The following is a 27,420-nucleotide window of genomic DNA, read 5'->3' on the forward strand; positions in this document are numbered from 1 at the left end:
TATTTATATGCAAGTCCTTGTAATTATTATCACTCTCTCACTTCTTCGACTCTGTTTCTTTCAAGCTAAAGAAGAGCATTTGAGTTCTTTGATCTTTCCACGAAGAACGATCGATCTCTGAGGATTTCAATTTTTCCTGAGAAAAATCGAAGAGAATCGCCAAGAAAATGTGTTCCTTTGAAGAACGTTGTGCTCCGCCTGGGGTTTACTATACTCCGCCGCCGGCGAGAGCAAGAGATTATGTGACGCCGATGCCGTTGACGGAGAGGAAGAGACCACCGTATTCTTGCTCGTCGTCTTCTTCGGAGAAACGTAATCCCTTTCACATTGTTCACAAGGTTCCTTCTGGTGATTCTCCTTACGTCAGAGCCAAACATGCTCAGGTATAACGAATCTTCCCGGGAAAGCAAGAAAGGGGATTTTTTTTTTTAAATTACCCTAATTAGGGTTTCTTAATTCGTCTGAAGATTTCTCTTAAAAGATTTTAGATTTGTATCGCTGAAACCAATCTTTTGAAATCAAATTTGTTGTGATCTTCTTGAATCTGTCTAACATGTGGATTTTATTGGAAGAACAGTTGATAGATAAAGATCCGAATCGAGCTATATCATTGTTTTGGGCTGCAATAAACGCTGGAGATCGAGTTGATAGTGCATTGAAGGACATGGCTGTTGTTATGAAACAGTTGGACCGATCTGATGAAGGGATTGAAGCTATCAGATCCTTTCGGCATCTCTGTTCTTTTGAGTCTCAAGACTCCATTGATAACTTACTCCTCGAACTTTACAAGGTAATGAAGATCAAGAAACCCATCTTTTTATGCAAGTGTTATGGACTTTTGGATGTTTTACTCACAGCTTTGAAATGGGGTTTTGCAGAAGTCAGGGAGGATAGAAGAAGAAGCTGCATTACTTGAGCACAAGCTGGAAACATTCGAACAAGTAATGGGATTTGGAGGTCGAGTCATGAAAGCAAAAAGGGTTCAAGGGAAATATGTTACAATGACTATTGAGCAAGAGAAAGCAAGGTGTGAAATTTTTCAGTCTATTCTGTTTGTACCGGGGGATTACACAGTTTAAACAAATAAGATTTAGTGGGAAAGAGCGAGCAAGTTCTTTATTAATCGGGGAAAACGTGAGATCGTCACTTAAACAAGTCGTGTTAGAGCTTGTTAGTCCACAGACGAACTAGTAAGCTTAAAATGACGAACTGAAAACAAGACGAGTTATACGAAAGATAATATCAGTTTTCGATGCAAAGTATTGCTTTGTGGGTCTTGTCCGCCGGTCAGGATGGTGATCCCAATAAATGCTTCCTCCTTTTATAGGAGACTGTTGACCTAGGAGAGTTTAGGGTTCCCTTTACGAATTCCCGAGTTTGCCCTTTTGCGGGAATTAATGACTTGCTTCCAATCTCACTGGGCCGAGAGTGCAACTAATGAGTGTCGTTGGGCCGAGTGGCATATTGGGCGTAGCCCATATCCAACAATAGCCCACCCCCTAGTCCGAAGAGTGGCAGTCTTTCTGCGATCGGCGGGCATACTTAAATTGTCTGTAATATGCCTGCTCGGCACAGATTGTCTTGGTTTGCCTTTTAGGGAAGAAATTGCTGTAGTAGCTCTTTTTGTAAATGTCAGGCTCGTCTTTCGAGAGGCACCGTGAATATCCAACGGTCCTACCTTTGAGCGCGGTATTCGATGAATTTCCAGAAACGGGGCGTGTCGCGGATCGAGGTGACGGATTATGGCAGTAAAATTTCCGTTTTATTTACTTATTTATGCATCCACTCTCTTCTCCTTTTTCTTCACTTCCTCCACTTCCATAAGAAGGTAATTTTCTCTCTCTCCTTTTATTTTTATGCTTTTACTTCTTTCTCTCTCTACTTTTCTCTCCCTTGCTCGATTGTATTCCCCACAACCCTAGCTGGCCGCCGTCGAACGAGACTTGTTATCACCGATGATCGGCGATCGTCGAGGCCCTTCGGTTGGAGATCGGCATGATGCCGAGGAAGGATCGAACGGAGGTCGCCGTGCTGGTTCGAGTTCGGCAGGGTTCGCCGATCTTCGGACTGAGCTCGGCCACATCGCGATCGGAGGTCGGCAGTCTGCAAGTCGAGGCCTTCCGGTCGGAGATCGGCACGATGCCGAGGAAGGGTCGAGCGGAGGTCGCCGTGCCGGTTCGAATTCGGCGGGGTTCACCGATCTTCGGACCGAGCTCGGCCATATCGTGACCGGAGGTCGGCAATCCGCAAGTCGTGGGTTCGCAGATCGGCAATCCGCGAGTCAGCAATCCGCACGTCGTGGGTTCGCAGTGCCTGAGGTCGAGCTCGGCCATACGGCGACCGGAGGTCGGCGGGATCTGGACTCCTCAAGTCCGACCGAGAAGGGTGGTTGTGAGATCGATTCGGAGAGGCTGAGATGCATTACCGGATCCGATTCTGAGAAGGATTTTTTGGTTGAGGTTGCAGATCGACGAGATGATGGCGAGATCGGCCCGACTGTGGATTTGGCGGATCGTGACTCCCTTCCGCGTGATTCAGAGGCCGATGAAGGTCTGCTCGGCACCTATGAGGTCGGCAATCGTCGGGTGACTTTGGCAGATGCTCGGCGGATAGGCGAGCTTGAGGTCGGCATAATCGAGAGTGTTCAGGTTGGAGAATCAGACGTTGGGATCGGCGTTCCTGTGAGTAAGGACCGGTCCCGACGAACGGATGAGCTTGGGGTCGGCACAGTTGAAGGTACTGCGACCGTTCGCCGAATTGATGAGATCGGCAGCCTCGCGAGCGAGATGTCAGCTCGGCGACTGAATACTGAGGTCGGCGCGATGAGTCGTCGGGTTGAGGTTGGTTTCGATCTCGTCGATACTTCTTGCGAGGTCGATTCCGACGATGGTGATGCCGATTTCATGGTGGGTGGTCGCGAGGTCGGCATTTCGCGCAGAAAGGAAGGTCGTCTTTCGACGAGCTCCCGAGTTCCAACGCATACGCGCGGTAAAACTCTTGCGGGAATCCAGCGTGCTTTTTCCGAAGAGTTTGCGGCTTATAAAGACGTTTTTGATGATGTTAGTGTCGGTATTGGAGCAGAGTGTGGAGATTTCGATAGTTTGGCCGACGACTACAATTTTGCTGATATTCTCGAGTTCAGTGAAGATAGCGACAGTGGTTCTGGTGAGAGTCTTATGGACGCTGTCTTAGCCGAGGATAATGGTCCTCGCTCGGCTGTTTTGGGTCTTAGTGCTGCGTCGATTAGTGCCAGTCTTCTAGCCGGTCCGGCCGATCACGGTCCTTCGCTGTGCACATCGGATAGTATTGCTAAGATGGCGCGATGGTGCAGGATGCCCGAGGGATTGGTTTTACGGGTTCCTGAGCCTCACGAACGTCCTTGGACGCCTCCGACAGGTTTTATTGCGCTTTTTGAGCATTACTTTACTGAATGCCGTCTTTGGTTCCCTTTGCCGGAGTTTTTAATCCGCTATTGTGCGAGGCGTAGAATTGCCATTTCTCAGCTTTCCGTGGGAGGTATTCGTAATGCGGTCGGTTTGGCGATACTTGGTACCAATTGCGGTATAGAGGTTGATGTGCATTTTCTGGAGGAGGCCACCAAGTTCACAAAAGTTAGAGGTAGTCCGGGATACTTCTACACCAGTGCCAAATCGGGTCATCAGATAATCGTCGGGGCTGAGAAGAAGATTCGTCGTTGGCAACGTTATTTTTTCTTTGTCAAGCGGGACGAGATTTCGTTCGACGATCTTGATGTGTTTTGTGCTACCGAGTGGAATATGTTTCCCGGTAGCTTCATAGTTTCTTACTCATACTTGTTTGATTGTTATTTGGCTGGTTTCTGACCTTTTCCTTGTTTTTGTTGGTGTTTGCAGAGCCTGTCGTCCGTTTGCGCGCTCATCCTCCAAGTTTTTTCGACAAACTCAGACAGATCCGAACGCTAGGGGCGCTTCATTGGCCTTCGATTACTCAGAGATCTCGTGAGTTTCCTCTTCATTCTGTCGCATCGATTGTTGCTCTCCTTAATGGTTATTGGATTGTTATACTTTTGTTTTCCTTTTTAGGTCTACCGCGCTTAGGGATGGGAAAAGTTAACACTCGTCTTCCTCGATACGCCGATCAGTTCAAGAAGACCGTTGAAGCTGGGTCTTCTTTGCGTGCTACAGACACTGAAGTTGTTGACCCGTCACCGGGTGGAGGTGCCGATCCGCGAGTTGCTGGAGATCTGAGGTCGGCGGAAGTTGGCGCCACCCGTGCCGACAAAAGGGCTGCCAAGGTTCCTGCTGTCGCTCCGCGTGGGCAGAAGTCACGTGGCGAGGCTTCTGATGCTCTAGCGATCGTTGTCGCTGATTCTGGGCGTCCTACTCCATCGAGGAAGAGGGCTTCTCATGGTGAGGTTGTTTTTCCCGAGCCCGAATCGTCCAAGAGATCTAGGAGGGATGGTATTCCGCGCGACACCACTGAGATTGATGATTCGTTCTCCTTTTCTTACAAGACGAAGGATGAGTTGTTCATCAACAACGCTGCTGCTTGTGGTGAGCTCGCTAGCAAGGTTCGCGGCTCCTTTGACCCGCTCCCCTCTGTGGGTTCTCTCTACGATCCCGAACTGTATAGATCGTGGGCTCGGAAACACTTCCAGGTTGGCGTTTGTCTTTATGTTCTTGAATGAATTTTCTCAACTATTATCTTAATTCTCTATTCCTTGCATTTCAGGATGGTGGTGGCGTGAACCGCATGGTCGTCTCGTACGAGCGTCGCATTGCCGAGCTGGAGAAGCAACTTGCTGATTCTCGTACTTCTGAACCATCGAGGAGATCGGCTGAGGAGCTTCGTCAGGATCTCGATAAAGAGCGAGGGGTTTCTGCTGTTCTCACGAAGCAAAATACCGGTTTCAGGAAGCAAGTAGCCGATCTCAAGGCTTCTCTTGATGCTTCCCGCTCTCGTCTCGAGCAGTTCGAGGTTGATCACGCGTTTCAGAAGGCGCAGTTGCAGCAGCTGCAAGCGGAGCGTCATGGCATCGATGTCGAGGTTGCTGGCTACAGGTCTCGTATTGAGAGGATGAGGAAGCATATTCTTGACAACAGAGCGGCGCAGGAGTCTCTTCTGACCTTGAGCCAGGTAAGCGGCACCTATGATTGTCTTCAGGAGTTGGCGAAGAGTGGTACGATCGTTCCGTCGAAGACTTTGCTCGGCTTGGAGGCTGATGCGAAGATGTGGGAGGACAAGGTCCTTGGTTTCGATATCGCCGACGTTCTGGACAGTGACCTCGAGGCTCTCCCAGAGACTGCGATCGTTCCTACGAACCTTCAGGCAGCGGAGGTTCCCGTGATCGTAGGAGAGGAGGTCGTCATAGCAGGAGCACCTGCGGGATCGGACGCTCAGGTTGCTGCCGAGCAGTGATTCGCTTTTATCTTGTTGTTTTATTAGAACCTATTCCCGTTTGTAACGGATGTTGGGCCGTTTAGGCGATGTATCTTTCTTTTTGAACCTTTGCATTATGATTGGACTTGCTCTGTGTTGTCTGCTGGTTTTATGATATGTGTCCATCGTTCTATGGATGTGTTTTTCGAGAATTGCGGTATTGATTGCTTTGCCTCGAAAATTGCACTATTTGTTCTATAAATTGGCCTTTAAGTTGCCCATTTCTTATCATCCTCCTTTCTTGTTTTAAAGATAAATCTCTCCTTTTAGAGGGTAGTTGAGATCGGTAATATGCCTGTGACAACGAGGTCGGCGTGGCTGAGGAGGGCGCGAGAGCGGCTCTCCGTGAGGTCCGACGACGTAGTTCGTTCCGAGAAGGAGTTTTATCGTGCTCGGATCCAGAGGTTGAGAGCTTACATTCTCGCTACGCGTCGAAAGTTCGAGCGTCATTTCTGGTTTCATCGTGTTGACGGAGTTATCAGATATCTTGAAACTATGATCGACGAGGGATTTTTGGTCCCGAAATGGAGGTGGGATCGTTTGTTAGAGGAGCGCTCTCGTCGTGAGGAGTCAATGGCTGAGGTGGAGATTCCCGTCCTTGAACCGGGCGATCTCGATCCTATTGGGAGCAGGTCCTTTGAAGGTTGGCCCGAGCTCGATGCATGCCGGACTCGGGTCGACATATTGCGTCGTTATATTATCCAGTTAGAATGTACGGACCATTTCTTCGTTGAAAGCAACCGCGCTGAGGGGATTCGCTCGTATCTCGAGGAGATGGCTGCTAGGGGTGCGAATGTTCCGATGGACACGCTGGAAAGTCTGCGGAGGGAGTGCCAGGTCTGGCATGTGAAGATTTGCGAGCTCGAGTTTGATAAACCCTCCGATGCCGATCTGGGATTTGAAGACTAAGTTTGCACTTTGAGACTTGTTCGTTTTGTTAGTTTTTGTGTGCCGAATGTGGCTTTTCGTGTTTGGCTTTCGTTGCCTTGTCTTTTGTGTTTTTCCGGAATAAGGATGTTTATGGAATAAGAATGTTTTTGTGTTTTTCCTATCTTTGGTATCGATTTGTATTTTACGGTGCAAGACGTCACCTGGCTTATCCTATTACGTGTTTCGAATACCAAATGTTTAGGGTGGTAGTTGAGATGAGCTCGTCGTACCTTTTAGGTGCGGCTCTGGTGTCCGGCTTACCCTGTGTGTGCCACGAGGTCGGTAAGAGAGTGCAAGTAAGAACTTGGCTTATACAAACTTAACCGCCTGCTAGCTGAATGCGATCTGGGTCGACTTATTTATGCAGATTATTTCACTGTTGCATCCATGAGGAACGCGTTTTAAATCGTTCCCTTGGCCAGAGGGTCGATGTAAGAGCTGGACATCTCGCAGAGATGGACTCGTTCGAGAGAGATCGTGTGTTTTGATAGGTTGAAACTTTTGTTTATAATTTTTTGGTATAGCTGTGCCGCGTGACGGGCTGCCTACGTACCCTTAGAAAAGGGATCAAGCCATTCGTAGTTCGTATTACAAAGGGAGAGCTCGGTAGTACGAGCGTTCTTTTTTTTTTTTTTTTTTTTTTAGCAAGTTCTAATGGTAATAAAGTTTAAGGTTGCCGGAATTCCAAGAGCGAGGAATTGGTGTGCCGTCCATGGCGAGCAGCTGGTAGACGCCGGGAGTGACGACCTTGGAAATCAGGTAAGGGCCTTCCCAATGAGCGCCCATTTTTCCTGCGTTGAGCTCGGCCGTGTTCTCGAAGACTTTTCGGAGGACGAGGTCGCCTTCGTCGAAGTGGCGTGGCTTCACCTTCTTGTTGTAATATTTAGCGGCTTGTTGTCGATAGTTCTGAATTCAAAAAAGAGCCTTGTCGCGTTCTTCTTCGAGGGTATCGAGGGTATCGAGCATCATCTTAGCATTGAGAGTAGGATCGTGCACGAGTATTGAGCGTCGTAAGGTAGGTACGCCGATTTCCTCCGGTGCGAGGGCTTCCATTCCATGCGCAAGGGAGAATGGTGCCTTTCCTGTTGATCGGCGCGGGGAAGTTCGGTGCGACCATAGAACGCTATCGAGCTCGTCGGCCCAGAGACCTTTCTTATCTTCGAGTCGTTTCTTTAGTCCGTCAATGATGGTCTTGTTGGTTGCTTCGGCCTGTCCGTTGCCCTGTGAGTAGCGGGGGGTCGACTTGCTCAAACGGATTCTCCACTTCGCGCAAAAACCTTCGAATTGGAGCGAAGTGAATTGCGCGGCGTTGTCGGTGACGATCTCATACGGAATTCCGTGCCTGCAAATGATGTTCTTCCACATAAATTTTTGGACTTCGTTGGTTCCGATTTTTGCGTAGGCTTCGCCTTCAACCCATTTGGTGAAATAATACGTCATAATGAGAATGTATTTATTTTGACGGGACGCAGGGAGAGGTCCAACGATATCCATTGCCCATCGCTTAAAAGGATATGGTGGAGAGGTCGTTCTCAACAGTTCGGTTGGCGCGTGGATGATCGGAGCGTGGTGCTGGCATTTCTCGCATCTAGCGACGAACTTATCGCATTCGTCGTTCATGGTTGGCCAATAGTGACCATTATTGCGTATGCGTTGTGCGAGCGCGCGACCTCCTGAGTGATTACCACCGGAACCTTCATGAACCTCTCTCATTACATCGTTGATTTGTTCGGGACCGACGCAAGTCAAAAGTGTACCAGATGCTGTCCAACGGAAGATGTTGCCATCGAGAAGTGTGTAATGCGCGCAGCGAGTTCGAAGGCGCCGGGCCTCCCACTTGTCTGAAGGGACGATACCGTCTGCGATAAAACAATGGATTTCTTCTTGCCAATCGTGTGGTCGCTCGTGAAGTTCAGGGTTGGGTTGGGCGTGTGATGATGACGCTCGTTCGTGAGATGGTGACGATTGTTCCTGAGACGACGAGGTTCGTCCTTCTTCGCTGGTTGCGGATCCCTGCTCGGTCGAGCACTCCACAGGTGGCACATTTGCCGGTGGTTCGATGACGAATAGCGTGAGTATGGGGTCGCTGTCCTCTGTTCTTTGCTTTTTCGAGACTTGATCGCTGAAAGCCTCGTGTTCGATGAGCTGTTGTTTCTTTTTCTTATCTTGGATGTTGGGCTCGGCGTGCGCGAGGAGATTGATGCTTGGTCGATCGATGCTCTCGACAGGGATTACTCGGCGTAAGTCGGGATCGGAGGTGGATGCGAGGACGGCCAGAGCGATCGTTCTCAAAATTGTTGGACATATCTTGGACAACTCGGAGGTAGGCATCCATGTGGTCGTTCTTCGCCTCGTAATCGCCGCTAAACTGGTGAGTTACCAGCTGTGAGTCACAGAAGACTTGTATCTTTTTCACCCCTATTCCACTTGCCAATCGCATTCATGCGATTAGGGATTCGTACTCGGCCTCGTTGTTTGAGGCGGGAAAGGCGAGTCGGAACGATTGTTCGAGTACTTCACCCGTTGGTGAAACGAGGTGAATGCCGATCCCGGAGCCGTGTCGAGAGGATGCGCCATCCACGTGCAGTGTCCACTTCTCCTCTCGCGGACAGCCGAACTCTAGCTCGGGGGGAAGTTCGATCAAGAAATCAGCGAGCACCTGAGATTTTGCACAAGTGCGGTTTTTATATTCGATGTTGTACTCGCTGAGTTCCACTGCCCACTTCGCCAGGCGGCCCGATTGACTGGGGCTGTGGAGGATGGTTCGCACGGGTTGGTTGGTTAAGACTTCAACAGTGTGGGACTGAAAATACGGCCGAAGCTTCCTAGCCGAAATTACTACAGCGTAAGCGAGTTTTTCCAACGTGGGATATCGGAGCTCGGCTCTGTCTAAGCTTTTACTCACATAGAAGATTGGGTGTTGTTCTCCTCTGTCCTCCTTGATTAGTACGCCACTGACCGCCGAACCGGAGACAGCGATGTACAGATATAGAGTTTCGCCCTGATCGGGCTTTGCTAGGACAGAGGGAGTAGCTAGGTAGTGCTTGAGTTCTTGGAAAGCAGACTCGCACTTCTCATCCCATTCGAACTTTTTGTTGCTACGAAGCAAATGGTAGAAAGGTAGACATTTATCGGTAGAGCGTGAAATAAATCTGTTCAGGGCAGCGATCCGCCCGGTGAGGCGCTGAACTTCTCGGGTGTTGCGTGGAGATGGAAGGTTGGTGAGCGCCGAAATTTGTTTCGGGTTAGCTTCGATACCTCTCTTCGTGACAAGGTATCCTAAGAATTCTCCAGAAGTCACGCCGAACGAACACTTGGCTGGGTTCAGCTTCATATTGTATCGGTTTAGCACTTCAAAACATTGAGCGAGATGCAAGACGTGATCAACGGCCTGGGTTGACTTGACCAGCATATCATCGATGTAAACTTCCATGGTCCGTCCGAGCTGCTCGACAAACATGCGGTTGACGAGGCGCTGATAGGTTGCACCAGCGTTCTTGAGGCCAAATGGCATAACCTTGTAACAATAAGTTCCTTGATCGGTGATGAAGGCCGTTTTCTCCTGATCGTTCTTGTGCATCATAATTTGGTTGTATCCTGAGTACGCATCCATGAATTACAAGAGCTCGTTCCCCGCGGTTGCCTCGACTAGTTGGTCGATGCGTGGCAGGGGAAAGCTATCCTTTGGACATGCCTTGTTGAGATCGGTAAAATCGACACACACTCGCCACTTGCCGTTCTTTTTCTTAACCACTACAGGATTGCTCAGCCAGTCAGGATACTTAACCTCACGGATGGATCCAGCCTCGAGTAATTTCTTGACCTCCTCGTTAACGGCGGCGGTACGCTCCGGTCCGAGCTTTCGACGCCTTTGTTTGATTGGTTTGAACGTCGAGTCCACATTGAGCTCGTGGCATGTTACATTTGGGTCGATGCCGGTCATACTGTTCATGCTCCATGCAAAGGTCGCTGCGTTCTGGCATATGAACTTTACGAGCTCGTCCTTGATTGGTTGTGGTAGGTCGGCTCCGATTCCCACGCATCGAGTTGCGTCGGAAGAGTCAATGTTTACTTGGACGATTGATTCGGAGTTAGGGCGAACGCGACCGTCTGGGCGCTCGGCTGAGTTCGAAACGGTGAACGTCCGGGCGTGGCGTTGTTGACGCTCGATGATGAAGCAGGTTCGTGCTACCAGCGGGTCCCCTTGTAGTGTAAATATTCCTCTAGGAGTTGGGAACTTTACGCACTGGTGGTAAGTTGACGCCACGGCCTTCATCTTATGCAACCAAGGAGTGCCGAGGATGACGTTGTATACGATCGGCTTATCGACGATAGCAAAGTTGATGCAATGCATCGTCCCGCCCACATAGACCGGCAGCATGATCGTACCTTCCGTCATTACTGTGTCGCCGTCGAATCCGGTGAGGGGTTGAACATCGTGTTCGGTGGTCCGCAAGTCTATTTCTTTTTGAATGAGCACGTCTTTGAAAATGACGTTTACCGAACTACCTGTGTCGATCAAGATTTTGGTAACCATGCTCTCGCCGATCTCCATCTCGACCACCAGTGGGTCGTTATGAGGTCCAGTGAGACCTGATACGTCGGCTTCTGTGAACACGATTGGGTCGGAGTTCGTAGTAGGTGGCGTGCTTTGAGCTAACCATCCCCGCTTGGCCTCTAGTCCCCGTCGATAAGCTTTGATAGAACGGACCGAGTCGCGGCAAGTCGCCAGACCACCCATGATCATGTTTATTCTTCGGCGTGGAGCCGGAGCGTTGGCATCCTCAGTTCGCTCGGGATTCCTTTTATGGGTTGGTGGGGGCGGAGGTAGAATTTCAGGTCTCGGTTGTGGTGCGGGAGCGGCGTTATATTGCTTGCTCGGGTTTTCGTTCTCAGGATTGAAGAAATGGTTATCCCTGTGAGCGGCTATTTGTCGTCGCTCGAGATCGACGTCAATATGGCCTTCTTTAAATTTGTCGAGCAATATCTGTTGGAGGGTGCGGCACTCTTCTGTTGAGTGTCCTGCTCGCTTGTGCTATTCGCAATATTTGTTGCCACCCTTTCCTGATGGGTCTCGGACCCACTTGTTATTCCAGGGCCTTGATGAAGATGTCTTGGGATCTTGATTACTAACTGCAAACGTTTGGACTTTCTTTCCTTTGTCCAACTTGTCGGCGTATTCTTTCTCGAAGTGTTGTCGAGGCTCGTGATGTTCGTCTTGTGCCTTCTCTTTTCCTTTGGACGATTTAGGGGCCGGGGGTTCTGGACGGTTTGTCCTTGATGCCTTCTCTTCGTCTAACTCTATGTATCTGTTAGCGCGGTGTAGTGCGTCATCCAGAGTCAGGGGCTCGTGTATTATGATGTCTTCCCTAAATCGGGAGCCGTGAGCGAGAGCATTTCGGAGAGCCTATATTGCTGTGTCGTCGGCAATCGAGAGCTTTGACACGATTCTTTTAAACCTCTTCATGAAGTCTCGGAGAGATTCGTCGTTTCGCTGGAACATGTTCCAGAGATCGGCGTTCGACGCGCCCCGAATCATGAATGTAGAGTGGTGTTGGAGAAAGGCGGTGGTGAGTTCGTGATAGCTCCCTATCGAGTTCGGCGGGAGCCGGGAGAACCACCCTAGAGCCTCATGGGCTAAATTCTCAACGAACAGCTGGCAGCAGCCAGCCTCGTACTCTTCGTCACTGAAGTGAGCTCGGCTGATAGCAAAACTCATTGACGTCAAAAATGGTTTCGGATCGTCTAATCCGTTGTACGGGGTGAACTTGAACTTGTTTACGTAGCGGACTTGAATGCGGGAGATTCGCGCCGTGAACGGTGAGCGTTGGACTTCTTCGAGCACTCGATCGAGGTTGGGAGCAGAGCTCGTGGCTCGATGGACTCTGGAAGAGAGTTCGTAGACCATCGCCTCTAGGCGTCGTATGGTTTCATCCTTGAGGTCGGCTTCGGGATGTTGTTGGATCGGCAATGTCGGAGTCGGCGGGCTACCGCTCCTTTGGTCATGGCCGTCTCGCAGCTCCTCATTTGGCTCCTCTCGACCGCGGCGATCAACGGATCCTACGATAATGGCCGTCGGGCGGCGTCTGTGGCCGTCGTATCGGTCCTCCACAGAAGGTTGCGCTGGGGGAGGATTCTCGTTCTCGCCGGCGGGACTGCTGTCGTTTCGGCGCTCGCCCCTCCTTCGTTGGAGCATGCTGATTTGGTTCTGCGAGGCCTCTTGTGCGGCTGCGATGGCCTCGAGCCGTTCGTTCGTTCGTGTTTCCTGGCCATCAAGACGACCGAGAATGATCTGCATCATATCGTCGAGTCTGTTTTTTTGTACAGGTAAGGGAGAAGCGGCGCTGGGGGGAGCGGTAGCGTTGGTGAGAGCGGCGGTTAGGAGGGCAGCGGCGCTGGTAACCAGCTGGTCTGCGACAGGTCCGGCTACGGCGTGCGCAGCTACGGGAGGCTCGGAGGATGTGTCAGGCGCCGGCGGAGAGACTGTGCTCGGCAGTGGGCCCTCGTCTGGGCTCGGCAGGGAACTCGGCAGGGAGCTCGGCAGGGAGCTCGGCAGGGAGCTTGGCAGGGAGCTCGGCAGGGAGCTCGGCAGGGAACTCGGCAGGGGGACAGTTCGCGTTCTCGTTCGCCCCCATCGCTGCCCCGTTGGTTGCTCCGTTGCTTCGTCGAAGTTTTCGCTGGGGTTCGTCATGACCTTCGAGATTTCGAGAAAGTGAGGATCGTCGGTTTTGAGTCGTTAAAAGAAACGCTTTACTCTTGCCCCACGGTGGGCGCCAATTGTTTGTACCGGGGGATTACACAGTTTAAACAAATAAGATTTAGTGGGAAAGAGCGAGCAAGTTCTTTATTAATCGGGGAAAACGTGAGATCGTCACTTAAACAAGTCGTGTTAGAGCTTGTTAGTCCACAGACGAACTAGTAAGCTTAAAATGACGAACTGAAAACAAGACGAGTTATACGAAAGATAATAGCAGTTTTCGATGCAAAGTATTGCTCTGTGGGTCTTGTCCGCCGGTCAGGATGGTGATCCCAATAAATGCTTCCTCCTTTTATAGGAGACTGTTGACCTAGGAGAGTTTAGGGTTCCCTTTACGAATTCCCGAGTTTGCCCTTTTGCGGGAATTAATGACTTGCTTCCAATCTCACTGGGCCGAGAGTGCAACTAATGAGTGTCGTTGGGCCGAGTGGCATATTGGGCGTAGCCCATATCCAACATATTCTCATTTTTATCTTGATGAGTGAGTATTCTCTCTTGAACTGATACCATTGTTTGTTTGAACATTTTAGGTTACTAGGGAATTTGGGCTGGGTTCATTTACAGTTGCACAACTATGGAATTGCAGAGCAGCATTACAGGTTTGATTTTGTAACCCAGATTCTCAGATATGGATAGTTGATTACTGTTCGATCTTGTGAGTCTTTGCTTAATGTTAATCAACCATGAACAGGAGAGCTTTGAGTTTGGAACCGGACAAAAACAAACTGTGCAACCTAGCAATCTGCTTGATGCGTATTGGTCGAATTCCTGAAGCTAAATCTCTGCTTGATGATGTACGAGCTTCTTCTGCAGAGGTCGACTGCGGAGACGAACCATTCGCAAAGTCTTATGACAGAGCTGTTGAGATGTTAGCAGAAATAGAATCGAAAAAACCGGAAGCTGGTCTTTCAGAAAAGTTCTACGCGGGATGTTCATTTGCAAAAGGAATGAAGGAAAATAGAGACCCTGGATTTGCAAACAAGAACTATTCACATGTTTCTTCTTCTCCAGCATCTGTTCGACAGAACTCAGCAGGTCTATATACACAACCACGCGAATGTAGTAGAGCAGTGATGTATGAAGAAGAAGAAAAGAGAGGTGCAGCTCGAAAGCTACTGTTTGAGAATAGGAAGCCTTTTGGTTCTGAGCATTTTAACATCTTAAAGAGAGGAGAAGAAGAACCCATGAAGCGAAAGAAACTGGACCCGAACATGATTCATTATCTCCATGAATTCATCACAGATGCTGCAGATGGTCCACAGAGTGAATCTAAGAAGAGCTGGGCAGATATCGCCGAAGAGGAAGAGGAAGAAGAAGAAGAAGAAGAAGGAAGATTGCAGGCAGAGCTTATGACCGCAGAGATATAGGATCTAAGTGTACCAGTTATCAAGTTTTTGGATCGTAGAAATTGTATAGGTGTTTGTCATTAGCAGGCAGAGCTTGAAACCACAAAGATATAGGATCTAATTGTACCAGTTATCAAGATTTTGGATCATAGAGATTGTATATGTGTTTGAGTTTGACATTGATATATTTTTCGTGGACAAAACAAAGAAAGCATAGGGCAAATGGGATTACACTCCGGAACAAATCTTAGTTTTTGGAAAGAAACTCAATAACAAAACACACAAAAGCACAAAAAGAGAGAATTCAATTCAGAAAAAAGGAGATAAAAGAAATGAGTGCGACAAGACGAACTTACAGCTTGTGTGTGAAAAGCCTTACAAAACAAAAGTAGTAATCAATAATCTTTTTTCTTTAAGCCTCTTCTTCTTCTTCGTCCTCCTCGTACTCCTCTTCACCGACTGTAGCATCCTGATATTGCTGATACTCTGCAACAAGATCGTTCATGTTACTCTCAGCCTCAGTGAATTCCATCTCGTCCATCCCTTCTCCAGTGTACCAATGAAGGAAAGCCTTTCTCCTGAACATGGCTGTAAACTGTTCACTCACACGCCTGAACATTTCCTGGATTGAAGTTGAGTTTCCAATGAAAGTCGATGCCATTTTCAAACCCGTGGGAGCTATATCGCAGACGCTTGATTTCACGTTGTTTGGAATCCATTCAACAAAGTACGATGAGTTCTTGTTCTGGACATTCATCATCTGCTCATCAACCTCTTTAGTGCTCATCTTCCCACGGAACAAAGCGGAAGCTGTCAAGTAACGGCCATGACGAGGATCAGCTGCACACATCATGTTCTTGGCATCCCACATCTGTTGAGTAAGTTCAGGGACACTCAAGGCACTGTACTGCTGTGATCCTCTTGATGTCAATGGTGCAAAACCAACCATGAAGAAATGGAGTCGTGGGAAAGGGATCAGGTTCACAGCGAGCTTTCTGAGGTCAGAGTTAAGTTGACCAGGGAAACGAAGACAGCATGTGACACCACTCATAGTAGCTGAGATGAGGTGGTTAAGATCACCAACTGTGCATAAGAAATGAAAGAACAATGTCAGGGTTTCAAAACTACAATCACACGAATATTCCAAAACAAGAAGAGAAACGGTTTGTAAAATATACTCACAGGTAGGATTAGATAGCTTCAAGGTGCGGAAACAGATATCGTAGAGAGCTTCGTTATCCAAAACCATACATTCGTCAGCATTCTCAACAAGCTGGTGAACAGAGAGTGTAGCATTGTATGGCTCAACGACGGTATCAGAAACCTTAGGAGATGGGAAAACCGAAAAGGTCATCATCATACGATCAGGATACTCCTCTCTAATCTTAGAAATCAAAAGCGTTCCCATCCCAGAACCAGTTCCTCCTCCCAAAGAATGACAAACTTGAAAACCTAATCAATAATATACAAATCATACAATCAGAGAACAGCTTAATCAAGAATCTAACCAACCGAGAGCATCATAAGCAAAATGATCAACCCAGGCTTCACCTATACTAAACAAATTCACATTTCTAATAACAGATCTGGATTAGAAATCTAACCTTGAAGACAATCACAGTTCTCAGCCTCTTTCCTAACAACATCAAGAACGGAATCAATCAACTCAGCGCCTTCGGTGTAGTGACCTTTAGCCCAGTTATTGCCAGCACCAGACTGGCCAAAGACGAAGTTATCAGGCCGGAAAATCTGACCAAAAGGACCGGATCTGAGAGAATCCATAGTACCAGGCTCCAGATCCATAAGAACAGCGCGAGGAACGTACTTGCCTCCGCTAGCTTCGTTATAATAGACATTAATCCTCTCTAGCTGTAGATCTGAATCGCCACAGTACTGACCGGTGTGATCGATACCGTGCTCGCCGCAAATAACTTCCCAGAACTTAGCACCGATCTGGTTTCCGCACTGACCTCCTTGAATATGAAGGATTTCTCTCATTTTCACCTGATGTTTTTTTTTTTTTTGTTATTTTCTCGGGAAATCGCTCAAATCTTAAAATTTTCTCGACAAAATGATGGTGAGAAAATTTTGGCGACTCCCCCTTCTCTCTGTTGTTTTTTTTGATTGTGAAGGGTATAAAACAAAAAAAAGAGTAGTAATCGCCTATATATAGTTTACGTTCTTTTTTTCTCATGTTTCTATAATAATTTGCGTTTTGGTCCTTTATCTTCTCATGATTTGTTAACGTTACCCTGATAGTTTTCGATTTGGTTTCTTTATGTGCTGTAATGACAGCGAATCAAAACAAAAAACAAAATATCTTTCCTTAGATATTTTTGTTAATTAATTAATATTAAAATCACTCGTGAAAAGATAGAAAGGCAAATTTGTTTAATAATTTCAGATTAGATCCTTTTTTTCTTCGGATATTGTAATAAAAGACTAAAAGATTCGAATTATCGTCATTACTGGAATTTTCCTTTCTTGTTTTTTTTAAACACTAATTTAGTAAGTTGATTAATGTTTTTTACAACCGTGAATAGGCAATTTTACTTATTTAGCAAATCACCGTATTAATTAGATTAGCTGACAATAGAAAATTAGAAGTAAATGGTTTTTTTTACAAGCCAAATGCCAAATAGTTGCCAACCCATGAAAATTGCTTTATATAGACTATAGAGAGAGATACGTCGAGTAAAGATAATTAACTAAATGTTACTATTTACTTACGAGTTTATGATATGAATCAACGGTTCAAGTATTTAGCAATCAGAAAGGTTTTGGTAAACATCTAACTATAGACATAATATGTTGTTGATCGGTTTAATGAAGAAACTGTAAATATTTATCTTTAGAATTTAGAAACATAAAGACACGTAAGAATCTTGAAATAGACGTAACCAATTTAAAACCATGCCAAAAAAAAAAAAAAAAAAAAAAATTAAAACCATGCCAAATACAGTAGATGAAATGGTTAGTTCGTTGTATTTAATTTGTTAGTTACCAAATTCTCTAATTCGAAATGGTTTGGAAGTTTTCTGGTCCGGTTTAATCTGACTTAATTTTGGTTTGGGATATTATTCGAACAATACGAACTAAGATTGAGAAGCTATTGTTATATATAGTCCATCAAATATATTTTTAACATACGTATTAGGAAAAATTAATCTGCATAAATGATTTTTTTTTTAAAAAGTTTAACTACATAAATGTAAGATCTCGAATATATAAATTATCAGTCCATCTTTCTTTCGATTTAAATTACTTTCATTGGTTTCGGTTTTCAACAAATTATTGATATTTTGGTTCGATTGGTTTTTATTAATTTGGTTAAGTAGAAAGTGTTGAATCTGCAAGATCTCCCTAGTACAGTTGTACAAATATTACAAAAATGGAAAAGATAACAATTTTTTTTTGAATAAAAAAGAAAAAAAAAAAGGAAAAAATAAATTGGTTAAGGCACGCGTCGTCCTGTAAATGTCTTTTAAGCGGTTTCCTCATCATATCTCTCTCTTTGGAGGCCTTTCACTTTCTGCGCAAACAAGGAAGACGAAGAAGAAAGAGCTCTCTATCTATCTATCTTCTCTCCATTTATTACATTATATTTCTCTCTCTCTCTCTCTAAAAATGTCAAATTAATGGTATTGATCTTCCAACCAGATCTTCTTCTTTATCTCTTCGACAAACCCTTTCTTCTGGGTTCTTCCTTGAGCTGATTCTCTCTCATTATAACAAAAAAAAAAAAAGTTTTTTTTGTTGTTTCTTGAGGCAGAGACATGCCTTTACCTTGGAAGAAATCTAAATCGAGTCGGATCTCAAGATTCGTAACAGACCTACAACAATCTCCAAAACATGGTGGATCTCTCGTTGTTGAAACTGGTTTCCCTACTTCTTTAATCGATCTCTTCGTCAAGAACCGCGATCGTCTCAAAAAACAGTCTTCTAAACGTGTTAATAATAATAACAACAAGACTCCGGCTCCTACACGACGGCGTGTTTCGTCTCCTCCTCATCCTCATCCTCTGCCTCCTTCTCTGTCTTTGCAGAGACGTATGTCTCTTCCTCTCAAGCTTGATCCTGCTTTGGTTACAGAGGATCCTCCTCTTGTTGTGAGTAAGATCGAGGATGAGAGTTTTGTCCCGGAGAATAGACGTGACGGTGGAGGAAACGGATGTACTCGCGGCGGAGGATGTTGTGTTTTGATGGTGGTTGTGTTTAAGGTTTTTATGGTGGCTGTGCTCGCGTTGAGCACGACAAAGCTAGCCGTGGGGATTACTCTCTCTGCTTCTGCCCTCCTCTTCCTCGAACTCGCGGTGGCGCGTGTCTTTACGCTTTTGAACATCTGCCCCGACGCGCAGGTTCGGATAGATTCGTTGATCGAGAAGCTCATAGGGAAGCGACACAAAGAGAAGATAGAAGAAGAAGAAGAAGTAACGACATCGACGCATGACAGAAGAAGCAAGGTCTCGTTTGAAATAGTCGAAGAACCTAGAGAGGAGGAGATTAGAGTTGTTGTTCCTCAATCGGATTCGAATTCGTCGATGTTGGAGAAGACGAAACCTGTGGCTGAGGAGGAGGTGGAGGAGAAGAAGGAAGTGCAGACGATAAGAGATGTGGTGTTTAAGAATGAGAAGAGTAAAAGCGCGAAGCTTAAATCAAAGATTGTGAAGAAGATCGTGCCAAAGAAGTTAAGGAGTTATAAGAAGAAGAAGAAGATGAAGATGAAAGAAAAAGAAGAAGCAGCAGAAGGAGAAGGAGAAGTTGAAGTTGAGATTGAAGAAGAAGGGTCTATGACAGAAGTGTCTAGCTTGTATTCAGATGAGAGACTCGAGAGTGAAAGCTCGGAAAGAGATGATGTAAGTTCGAATCCGCCATTGTTAGAAGAAGAAGAAGGAGAAGAGATTGGGTCAAAAGGAGGGGATCTAACGAAAGTGATTGGTCTGATAGTGATTGTTCTTGTTGGATTGTTAATTGGGAAAGTCTTTGCTATTGGTCTGACACTATCTTCGTGTCTGATCCTCAGAGTTTTCTGCTGCAAATCACGAACCAGTCTCTGAAACAGAGAAGCAGAAAGATTCCAAGCCATTGGGTTTTGTTTTTTTGTTTGTGTGTCCGTGGCAGTGGTGGTGGGCCTTACGGTGAAGGGGAGTGTTTTTGTTTTTGGGGTGGTTGGCAGTTCGAAGCTATGCAATTGGTTTGCTTATGAAACTGTAAATTTTATTATTTTTGTTTTGTAACTTGTTTAACAGAGAATATAATTGTTATTATGATGGTCAAAGAGTCAAAGATGTTGGTGTTTACTGTTTACAAGAAAACGAAAAAACAACAAAACAAAAAAAAACTGATTAAAAGTATATAAATTTAAGAAAAAATGGTCACTGTTAGTAATGAAAGGCAGAGCAATAACGTTTGTGTCGGCCAAAAAAAGCACTAACTTTTTGCAATAATTTAAGTGGCGATATTGACGGAGACACATGATGACATGACCTTATTTACTAAGTCGTGCGTGTTTTACAACATTTGATACGTTCAAGATAATCTTTAATTTTTTTTTTTTTTTTTTTTTTTTGATAATCTTGAATTTGATATGGTGTAATCGTATTGTCCTCCGTTATGTCCTTTGCGAATAACAATCGTGCGGCTTTAAAATTGCTGAATCAACTTTTTAAAACTGGATTCAATCTTTCTAAAAGAAGAAACTTTTTTTAAAAGTGGATGTTGAAACATTAGAAGTATCGATTTTTAGCTAGTTCAAATGAGAGGCATCACATTTCTCTTTTATGTATCCGGATTCCAAATGCTATTTTCTTGGGAATTAAAGAAAATGAGAAAGAAGATCTTCTAGTAAACTATACTCCAACATGATATATTTATAATAAAACAAGAAATTTGGACCTTGTTATTAAGAAGACTGCATATACCATGGGGGGAATCGTATCTGTGACAAATATCTTTGTTGTGGACTGTTAGGAAGAAAGAAGGAAAAAACAAAGTCCTTTTTTGTTAAATTAGAGGGGTGATAATAATTGTTAGATTCACGAAGGTAAAAGCCTTTTTTTCTCTTCCGACAAACGAGTTCGCCCTAGCCGTCAACAGCCTCTTCATCTCCGATAGCGGCGCTCCTTGCCACTGCCGTGAGAGGGTACCTTAGTCTCTCTTTAGCTTTGCCTTTGGTTTACAGTTCTTTTTGCTTTCGATTGGGGTTCCGTAGAGCTATTTCAATTAGTGGTTCTGAGATTATGTGGAAGTGGTCGAGTGGCCAGAATTTTGTTTGGGTGGTTCTCGTGTAGAGGATGGATCTGTTGGATCTTCGGTGTAAGTCAAGACATATCGCCATTTAGCTCCCCGATCTAGATCTGGTTCCCGCTCTGGTGTTTGCAAGCGCTTATATGCCGCCGATGGAGGTTGGATTTGGGCTCTAGTCAGTCCAGCCTTTGTCTTTCCGCTCTCCTTATCCCTTTGAATTAGCCAACGGTTCCTTTTAGGCTCGTTCCCTTTCCAAGAGAAAGGCAGATTGTTCTGAATTTGGGTATAGTTTCCTTAGTTGCAGGTGGTCTCTCTTCTTAGTGTTGGTTGTGGTGGGTCATTGTGGGTGTTAACCGGCTCGTGTTGTCGTTATTGCCTTTGAGAATGGTGTGAATCGTGGGGTTAGACTTCTTATCAACGCCAATGAACGCCTAGATAAGAAGCCTTCCAAAAAACTAACAGAAGAGCCTTTGTCTTTCCGAAAGTCAAGCGCAGTTGTTCTCCAATTATGGGTCTTGCTTGTCGGGTTTTGAGGTCTTCGTTGGGAGAGATTGACTCTCATTATAATAAGAGGAGGTAGATGTTATCATTTGTTTGGCATGGGGCATCTTTGATAAATCTCATTCACTAGTTTCTTGTAAAGAAGATGTCGCTTTACTTTTTTGGTATCTATCTCGCTTTGGTTAAAAGTTGTTTTGCTTTTGTTCTTGGTGTAAGGTTATGTGCTCTTTCGATTTGAGTTTAAAAGTTCTGAGTTTTATTTCTAGTTTATATCGCTCCCCTTGTATGGGGTTTAGTTTCCGGAGAAATCTCTTCTTCCTTCGGCTGTTGACTCCGGGGACATTATGTCGTCCGCCGGCTTTAGTTTCTCTCTTTTGGGCGTTTGTATCCTACTTGTTTTGTTGAAAACAAACTTATCAATATATTTTTTGTTACAAAAAAAGTAGAGGGGTGATAATAAAATACTGTTGTATGTGAAGGAATTGCATTAATTAATATCTAAACCTAAATGAAACTTATATAAAACTGCATGATGTATACTATTATTTATATAGTGGAAAGCCTCACTCCTATATCATGCCTACCATTAAGGTTTGAATTTGGCCATGTCTATTAATTTTTATATACTGTACAGTGACTTGCTAGCTAGTTTGGGTTGTTGATTTACTAGTTCCCAACAAATGTAGTAAAGTGGCTAAGAAAAGTAGCTATTGAGCAAAAAAACCCGTTCTTATAGCCCATAGGCTCAATAGACTCATAGTAGTAGTGCATAGACTCATAGTCCATAGTCCATAGTCCATATAGTCCATAGTCCATAGAGAAGAAAAAAGCTTTCCCTAAAATTGGTCACAAGTGACAAGAGATAAGTTCATGAAACATCATATTATCAAGGGGCCGACCAACCCTATGATCAATGTTGGCTAGCCAGACAACTTTTGTTTTATTTTCCATTTCCAAAATCATAATGTTATTTGCGCTGAGGATGCTTTTAAGAAAATAAGAAAATAAATTGTAATTTGTTTTCCACAATTTAAAAACATTTTCTGTAATAAGTAGCAAAATTATTTATATTTGTTCTATGTAAATGGGTTTTTTTTTTCTTTCTAGAAACAGAAAAGATTTAGAAAATACTATTTTTTATTTCTTCCAAAAAACTCTAAATTTTCAACTTTTTTCTTCTCCAAAATAGCAAATAAATATTAATTTTTATACACAAAAAAAAAAAGATAAAAAAAAAAAGAGAGAAACGTGGGCCGAACATTATCAGGAGGAGGATTCAAGCGAAGCAAAATCCCACCCCGTCTGGTGACAGAGTGTTTTGTTTTGTTGTTTCCCTTCAATTGGAGAAGAGTTAGCGAGTCTCTTACGCCGAGATTGAGAGAGAGAGAGAGAGGCTTGTTCTTTCTTCTTCTTCCTCGTTAAGGTAAAACAAAAACCTCAGATCTCTTCTTCGGATTCTCATCTTTTTTCTTCCGATTTCTTCTCTTTTTTTTTCCATAATCTCTTTATTCTTTTTTTAATTTCTTGCGAAAAGTTCGGGATGTTGTTCGTCAATTTCGAAGAATGTTTGTTTTTTTTTTCTCCGTCTTAAGGTTTCTTTAGCTCTCGTTGGGTTTGATGATTCTCTTTGTGATCGCCGATGAAATCTGATATTAAATCCTTCTGAAAGTTTCAACCTTTATTTACATTGTCGAGGTTCTCTTCTCTTTATTTATTGGCTCTGTCTTTAGGTAACGATGTGAAATCTTTCAATTTACATGACCTTTATTGTGTTGGATCATTGACCCCTTGATGTGATTCTTCTTTGTTTGTGTTCTCAAAGCTTAACCAAATCCTCAGATTCCAAATGCAGTCTTTTTGATTCTCATAATAAAGTCTCTGAGAATTTTTGTCTGAGGTTGAAATTTTCAGTTTGTATGAGGCAATGCACCTGGTTTTTAGGCGTCACAACTTAGTTTTCTTTTTGTCAATCGTTAATTGACTCAATTGTAGATTAGATATACGCATTTACGATATTAACTTGTGGCTCTTCTTCTTGCAGAAGCAAGCAATCAGTCTCATATAGTGGGCAAAGATGGTTGCAGAACGTTTTACAGTCGATTTGAATAAGCCACTTGTCTTTCAGGTGATCCGCTCTATCACTTCTTTTTTTTTGTTATCATATTAGATTGACAAGAGAAAGTAACATTATGGCGAATTCTCTGTCACATCTTCATAGCTGTTTGGTAGATTCTTTGATATATGTCAGGCATCAATTTTTACTAATATAAAAAAAGAAACTTATATCCTTGTCAGGTTGGTCATCTTGGTGAAGAGTATCAGGAATGGATTCATCAACCTATTGTATGTGTCGAAGGTCCTCGTTTTTTCCAAAGTGATTTTTGGGAGGTAACAACAACTCTGCCTTATTAAGATTTATCTTCTTATATGTTGTCTTCTTTGTTCTGAGACTAAATCCTTTTTTTGGGGAATTTGAGCAGTTCTTGACTCGCACGGTTTGGTGGGCAATCCCAACAATTTGGCTTCCAGTTGTTTGCTACGTTCTTTCAATATCGGCGAGGAAGGGACTTACATTTCCCCAGATCGGTTTAATAGTTGCCTTAGGCGTACTCACGTGGACACTGCTCGAGTACACTCTTCATCGTTTCCTTTTCCACATCCAAACCAAGAGTTACTGGTTAGTTCAATATCCATGATTATGCAAAAAAAATATCCAGAGTTCCATCACGAAGCTGATTTTGTTTCATTATAAAACCTTTTTCCCCCTGTAGGGCAAACACCGCACACTATCTTCTTCATGGATGCCATCACAAGCACCCACAAGATGGCCTTCGTCTTGTTTTCCCTCCTACTGCAACAGCTATTCTCTTGGTTCCAGTAAGTATGCTTGATCCAAATCTAGAATTTTGTTTATTCATTCTAATAAACTATTATCGATGTTCTTCTTTTCCCATTGTTAGCTGTGGAAGCTTCTCCATCTCGTAGCTACTCCTGCTACAGCTCCTGCTATGCTCGGAGGCATATTGTTTGGCTATGTGATGTATGATATTACTCATTACTATCTACACCATGGTCAACCTAAAGAACCAACCTTTAAACATCTTAAGGTAAGAAAACCCATCTCTAAACATCTCCCGCCTTGGTAGCATTCAAACTTATTCCTCTGAATTTCTTTCTGATGAGGTTTAGTATACGTTTTACAGAAATACCACCTGAATCATCACTTTAGGATTCAGGACAAAGGATATGGAATCACTTCATCTCTCTGGGACAAAGTCTTTGGAACACTTCCTGGTACAAAAGCCGCTGCAGGGAAGAAGAGCTAAATCGGATTTCTGTTTGCCATTTTCAGAGTGTCGAAAAACTCACTGATATTGTGTATTCTGATTCATCAGGTGATTCAATGACTGTTTAACTACTACTGTATACGATCTATTTGACCATATTTGAACATATTTAGTGGTGCCTAAACTGGTTTTCAGTTTAATTTTTACTAGTCTATTGGTTTAATATCATTCAGTATTTGGTCTTTTAGTTTCGACCAATCTTGGGTACACTCAACACCTTGTAGCAGAAAGCTACACTATCATAAAAGAAAACATAAAATGAAATCTTTGAATTATGGTTTTGTGCTGAGAAATCAGAACAGAGGAGGAATACTTTGTTCGTTCCTGAAGAAATTTGTGGGATCAATCGTCCCTTTAACCAACCCCAATCTCTTGAAGTTACCTTTGAAATAGGTCTCACCCCATTTCCTTGCATCTTCAAAACTCGTGTTGATCCCTTTGGTCGTGCCTAAATCAAGATCTCTGTAATTCAAGTAAGCTCCTCTAGGGGATTTTGAAACGTAGGGAGTCATGTAATCGTGTAGTGATCTCATCCACCTAACATGTTTGTTCATCTCCTCGACTTCATTCACTTTCCATTTCACCATGTACTGTATATTATACAGATTCCCTCTCCTGTGTGGATATGGAGACTCAGTTTCTGAAACCTGGTTGATCTCCCCACCCAAAGGCTCTAAGATCATCAATGGAGTTTCTTTCTGGAGGAACCTCTTCGTTACTTCTTCGAAAACTTCTTCAGGAACTGGGGTTTGAACAAAATCTGACTTTGCTTTGAAATACTGATCTTCGAATCGTAGGTCTCTGTTGAGCATGATTTCTAACGGCTTTCCTAATGTCCAGTTGAAGAACATTATGGATTCGATCCAGCTCATTTCCTTGCAGTCTTGAGATCGTAAGCCGAGTTCCGGAAACTTCTGGTTCATCAGAGGAATCAGTCTATCGATTCCACCAAGAAACAGAGTTTGAAACGTAGTTTTCACTGTCCTTTGATTCCCCTCTTGACTGTTGTCAATTATGACTCTGATGAATAGATCTTCGTCTAGCTCTGATCCAATTGATTGCCATCTATGAACAAGCTTGTTCATGCTAGGTCCCATAGTATGCTGACTTATGAAACAAGTTACCTTTTCAGGAACCCTAGCAAGCTTAACCTTCCATGACAAGACAACGCCAAAACTCGCGGCTCCACCGCCTCTAAGCGCCCAAAACAAATCCTCTCCCATTGTTTTCCGGTCAAGAATTCTCCCGTTCACATCCATCAGACGCGCGTCTACAACGTTATCAGACGCTAAACCGTGTTTCCTCATTATTGTACCGAATCCTCCGCCGCTAATATGCCCACCAACTCCAACACTTGGACATACTCCTGCGGAAAAGGCATGGATGTTGCTGGTTTTGGCGATCTCGTAATAGAGTTCGCCGAGTGTTGCCCCGGATTCGATCCAAGCGGTTTCGTCTGTAAGGTTGATCTTGATCGATCTGAGGTTAACGAGGTCGATGATTATGAAAGGTGATTGTGAGAGGTAAGATAGACCTTCGTAGTCATGACCACCACTCAGGGTTCTTACTTGCACTCCAAGTTTCCTGCTGCATAGAATTGAGTTTTTGATTTCGGATTCAGATTTTGGTTTAACGATCAGAATAGGCTTCAGGCTTGTGAAGTTCAAGTTGATGAGACTTGAATTTGGAGATGAAGATTCGGTGTAGATTCGGGAATCTGGAGTGTGAGTGGTAAGATTTATAGGGTTTTGGAAAGTTGAATCACAGTGATCTGTCGACAAGCAACTTTGGAACTGTTCTCTTGTCGGAGGAGAATAGTTTGTAAAATTATCAAAATCACCAAATCCTTGGTTAGACATCATTCCAGATACCCTGAATATCTCTGTCAATCAACATAGCTTTATAAGCACCACAACACAAGACAAATATACACTAAGCCTAGTACTTAAGTAAGGTAGTGCTGGATTCAGTCAGACAAATTGAAGAAATCAAATCAATGAACTTGATCTCACTCTCTTGAATTTACTAAATTGTAACATTTTGTAAGATAATTTAGCTGATAAAACTTTAGATCTGAATCAGAATCAGAATCAAAATGAAAAGAGGAACCTTGATTCAACAGACGGCTACATATTGGCAGGACTTGCATAAAAGGTATAAGCTTTTGATGTTCGACGAGAAGCTCCGTCAAGTACTGAGAGCTATTCGAACAAGAAACAGAACACAGATCGGTTTCCATCGCATAAAACCAATAAAATAGTGTTTGGAAAAATCAAGATATTTGGACATACCTGTCGATCTCAGGAGTGCTTCTAATCTGAGGAGAAGCAGGAGAGAAGTAAGAGGAGTTATTATACAAACCAGACATGAGGTTTTGTTGTGCTCTCTTCTGTATAGAAGTCAAACCAAAGTTTGTTGCAGAACCAAAAGATAAGCAGAGAGGGTAAGAGAAAGAGAAAAAGCAAAGCCAGCCGACGCCAGTCTTTTTAAAATATTTGTTTTTTGTTTTTTCCCTCCTCTCGAACAAAAACAATTATTTTTCTATCCAATTTTGGGAGAAAATTTAATTTTTTATCTCAGACAGAAAAAGAATCAGCTAAATCATAAACCTAAAAATTAAGAAAGTAGTTGTAGTGGACTAGTGGTAAAGGAAAAGACATTTTTTAGTGTTTAGTTACATAAAGAGTAACTAGACTATACTGTATATACATAAAGATGTAACATGGTATATGCTTTAAGTGTTCAAAGCAAGTTCTATTTACATATGGTGAAGTATCTAAATTCGAAAATAAGTTGTAAAATCAAAAGCATAAGTGCATAACCCTACATATACATAACAGCTCAAACTCATCCACAAAATATATGTATGATCATC

The 27,420-nt window shown here is 44.0% G+C and overlaps 5 protein-coding genes and 1 pseudogene across 7 annotated transcripts; 3 read left to right on the forward strand and 3 right to left on the reverse strand.

The window, feature by feature from the left end:
• Nucleotides 1-28: 28 nt before the first annotated feature.
• Nucleotides 29-14,662, forward strand: LOC104718250 (protein POLLENLESS 3-like). Of its 3 annotated transcripts, none has more exons than XM_087468387.1 (6): nucleotides 32-383; nucleotides 578-790; nucleotides 879-3,786; nucleotides 3,873-3,977; nucleotides 4,062-4,636; nucleotides 4,711-5,570. In XM_087468387.1, exons 3-6 carry the CDS (start codon nucleotides 1,956-1,958, stop codon nucleotides 5,395-5,397), a joined length of 3,198 nt encoding a protein of 1,065 aa, XP_087324513.1. In that variant the 5' UTR covers nucleotides 32-383; nucleotides 578-790; nucleotides 879-1,955; the 3' UTR covers nucleotides 5,398-5,570. The 3 variants fall into 3 exon arrangements, with proteins under 3 accessions (XP_087324514.1, XP_087324513.1, XP_087324515.1); XM_087468389.1 differs by having other exon boundaries at nucleotides 35-383; nucleotides 879-1,027; XM_087468388.1 differs by lacking the exons at nucleotides 3,873-3,977; nucleotides 4,062-4,636; nucleotides 4,711-5,570 and adding exons at nucleotides 13,636-13,704; nucleotides 13,797-14,662 and having other exon boundaries at nucleotides 29-383; nucleotides 879-1,027.
• Nucleotides 11,273-12,951, reverse strand: LOC147935928 (uncharacterized; annotated as a pseudogene).
• On the reverse strand, nucleotides 14,639-16,704 carry LOC147935929 (tubulin beta-9 chain). Its single transcript, XM_087468392.1, has 3 exons — nucleotides 16,056-16,704; nucleotides 15,634-15,903; nucleotides 14,639-15,534 (listed from the first exon to the last, which is right to left on the reverse strand). The coding sequence occupies exons 1-3, from the start codon at nucleotides 16,447-16,449 to the stop codon at nucleotides 14,864-14,866; spliced, it is 1,335 nt and encodes a 444-aa protein (XP_087324518.1). The 5' UTR covers nucleotides 16,450-16,704; the 3' UTR covers nucleotides 14,639-14,863.
• A 1,053-nt stretch (nucleotides 16,705-17,757) lies between these two features.
• Nucleotides 17,758-19,729, forward strand: LOC104718251 (uncharacterized). The gene has a single exon (XM_010435960.2). The coding sequence runs from the start codon at nucleotides 18,228-18,230 to the stop codon at nucleotides 19,506-19,508; it is 1,281 nt and encodes a 426-aa protein (XP_010434262.1). The 5' UTR covers nucleotides 17,758-18,227; the 3' UTR covers nucleotides 19,509-19,729.
• Nucleotides 19,730-22,196: 2,467 nt separating this feature from the next.
• On the forward strand, nucleotides 22,197-24,685 carry LOC104718252 (dihydroceramide fatty acyl 2-hydroxylase FAH2). The gene is made up of 7 exons (XM_010435961.3): nucleotides 22,197-22,621; nucleotides 23,240-23,323; nucleotides 23,494-23,586; nucleotides 23,679-23,875; nucleotides 23,970-24,075; nucleotides 24,159-24,305; nucleotides 24,402-24,685. Exons 2-7 carry the CDS (start codon nucleotides 23,273-23,275, stop codon nucleotides 24,522-24,524), a joined length of 717 nt encoding a protein of 238 aa, XP_010434263.1. The 5' UTR covers nucleotides 22,197-22,621; nucleotides 23,240-23,272; the 3' UTR covers nucleotides 24,525-24,685.
• Nucleotides 24,686-24,787: 102 nt separating this feature from the next.
• LOC104718253 (berberine bridge enzyme-like 22) lies at nucleotides 24,788-27,183 on the reverse strand. Its single transcript, XM_010435962.3, has 3 exons — nucleotides 26,837-27,183; nucleotides 26,655-26,746; nucleotides 24,788-26,427 (listed from the first exon to the last, which is right to left on the reverse strand). The coding sequence occupies exons 1-3, from the start codon at nucleotides 26,911-26,913 to the stop codon at nucleotides 24,839-24,841; spliced, it is 1,758 nt and encodes a 585-aa protein (XP_010434264.1). The 5' UTR covers nucleotides 26,914-27,183; the 3' UTR covers nucleotides 24,788-24,838.
• Between the last annotated feature and the right edge of the window lie 237 nt (nucleotides 27,184-27,420).

This window comes from Camelina sativa, chromosome 10 (assembly GCF_030686135.1).
Source record: "Camelina sativa cultivar CO46 ecotype springtype chromosome 10, ASM3068613v1".
Classification (NCBI taxonomy): domain Eukaryota; kingdom Viridiplantae; phylum Streptophyta; class Magnoliopsida; order Brassicales; family Brassicaceae; genus Camelina; species Camelina sativa.

Bases quoted from the DNA above. Each gene is read 5' to 3' on its own strand.
- LOC104718253 (XM_010435962.3), bottom strand. From the start codon at position 26,913: ATGTCTGGTTTGTATAATAACTCCTCTTACTTCTCTCCTGCTTCTCCT. The intron at 26,747-26,836 runs GTATGTCCAAAT...TTGTTCGAATAG, and splicing joins AGCACTCCTGAGATCGACAG to CTCTCAGTACTTGACGGAGC. The intron at 26,428-26,654 runs GTTCCTCTTTTC...GTTGATTGACAG, and splicing joins TAGCCGTCTGTTGAATCAAG to AGATATTCAGGGTATCTGGA.
- LOC104718252 (XM_010435961.3), top strand. From the start codon at position 23,273: ATGGTTGCAGAACGTTTTACAGTCGATTTGAATAAGCCACTTGTCTTT. The intron at 24,076-24,158 runs GTAAGTATGCTT...TCCCATTGTTAG, and splicing joins CAGCTATTCTCTTGGTTCCA to CTGTGGAAGCTTCTCCATCT. The intron at 24,306-24,401 runs GTAAGAAAACCC...TACGTTTTACAG, and splicing joins CAACCTTTAAACATCTTAAG to AAATACCACCTGAATCATCA.
- LOC104718250 (XM_087468387.1), top strand. From the start codon at position 1,956: ATGATCGGCGATCGTCGAGGCCCTTCGGTTGGAGATCGGCATGATGCC. The intron at 3,787-3,872 runs GTAGCTTCATAG...TGGTGTTTGCAG, and splicing joins CGAGTGGAATATGTTTCCCG to AGCCTGTCGTCCGTTTGCGC. The intron at 3,978-4,061 runs GTGAGTTTCCTC...TTTCCTTTTTAG, and splicing joins TTCGATTACTCAGAGATCTC to GTCTACCGCGCTTAGGGATG.
- LOC147935929 (XM_087468392.1), bottom strand. From the start codon at position 16,449: ATGAGAGAAATCCTTCATATTCAAGGAGGTCAGTGCGGAAACCAGATC. The intron at 15,904-16,055 runs GTTAGATTTCTA...ATTATTGATTAG, and splicing joins GAACTGTGATTGTCTTCAAG to GTTTTCAAGTTTGTCATTCT. The intron at 15,535-15,633 runs GTGAGTATATTT...TCTTATGCACAG, and splicing joins GAAGCTATCTAATCCTACCT to TTGGTGATCTTAACCACCTC.
- LOC104718251 (XM_010435960.2), top strand. From the start codon at position 18,228: ATGCCTTTACCTTGGAAGAAATCTAAATCGAGTCGGATCTCAAGATTC.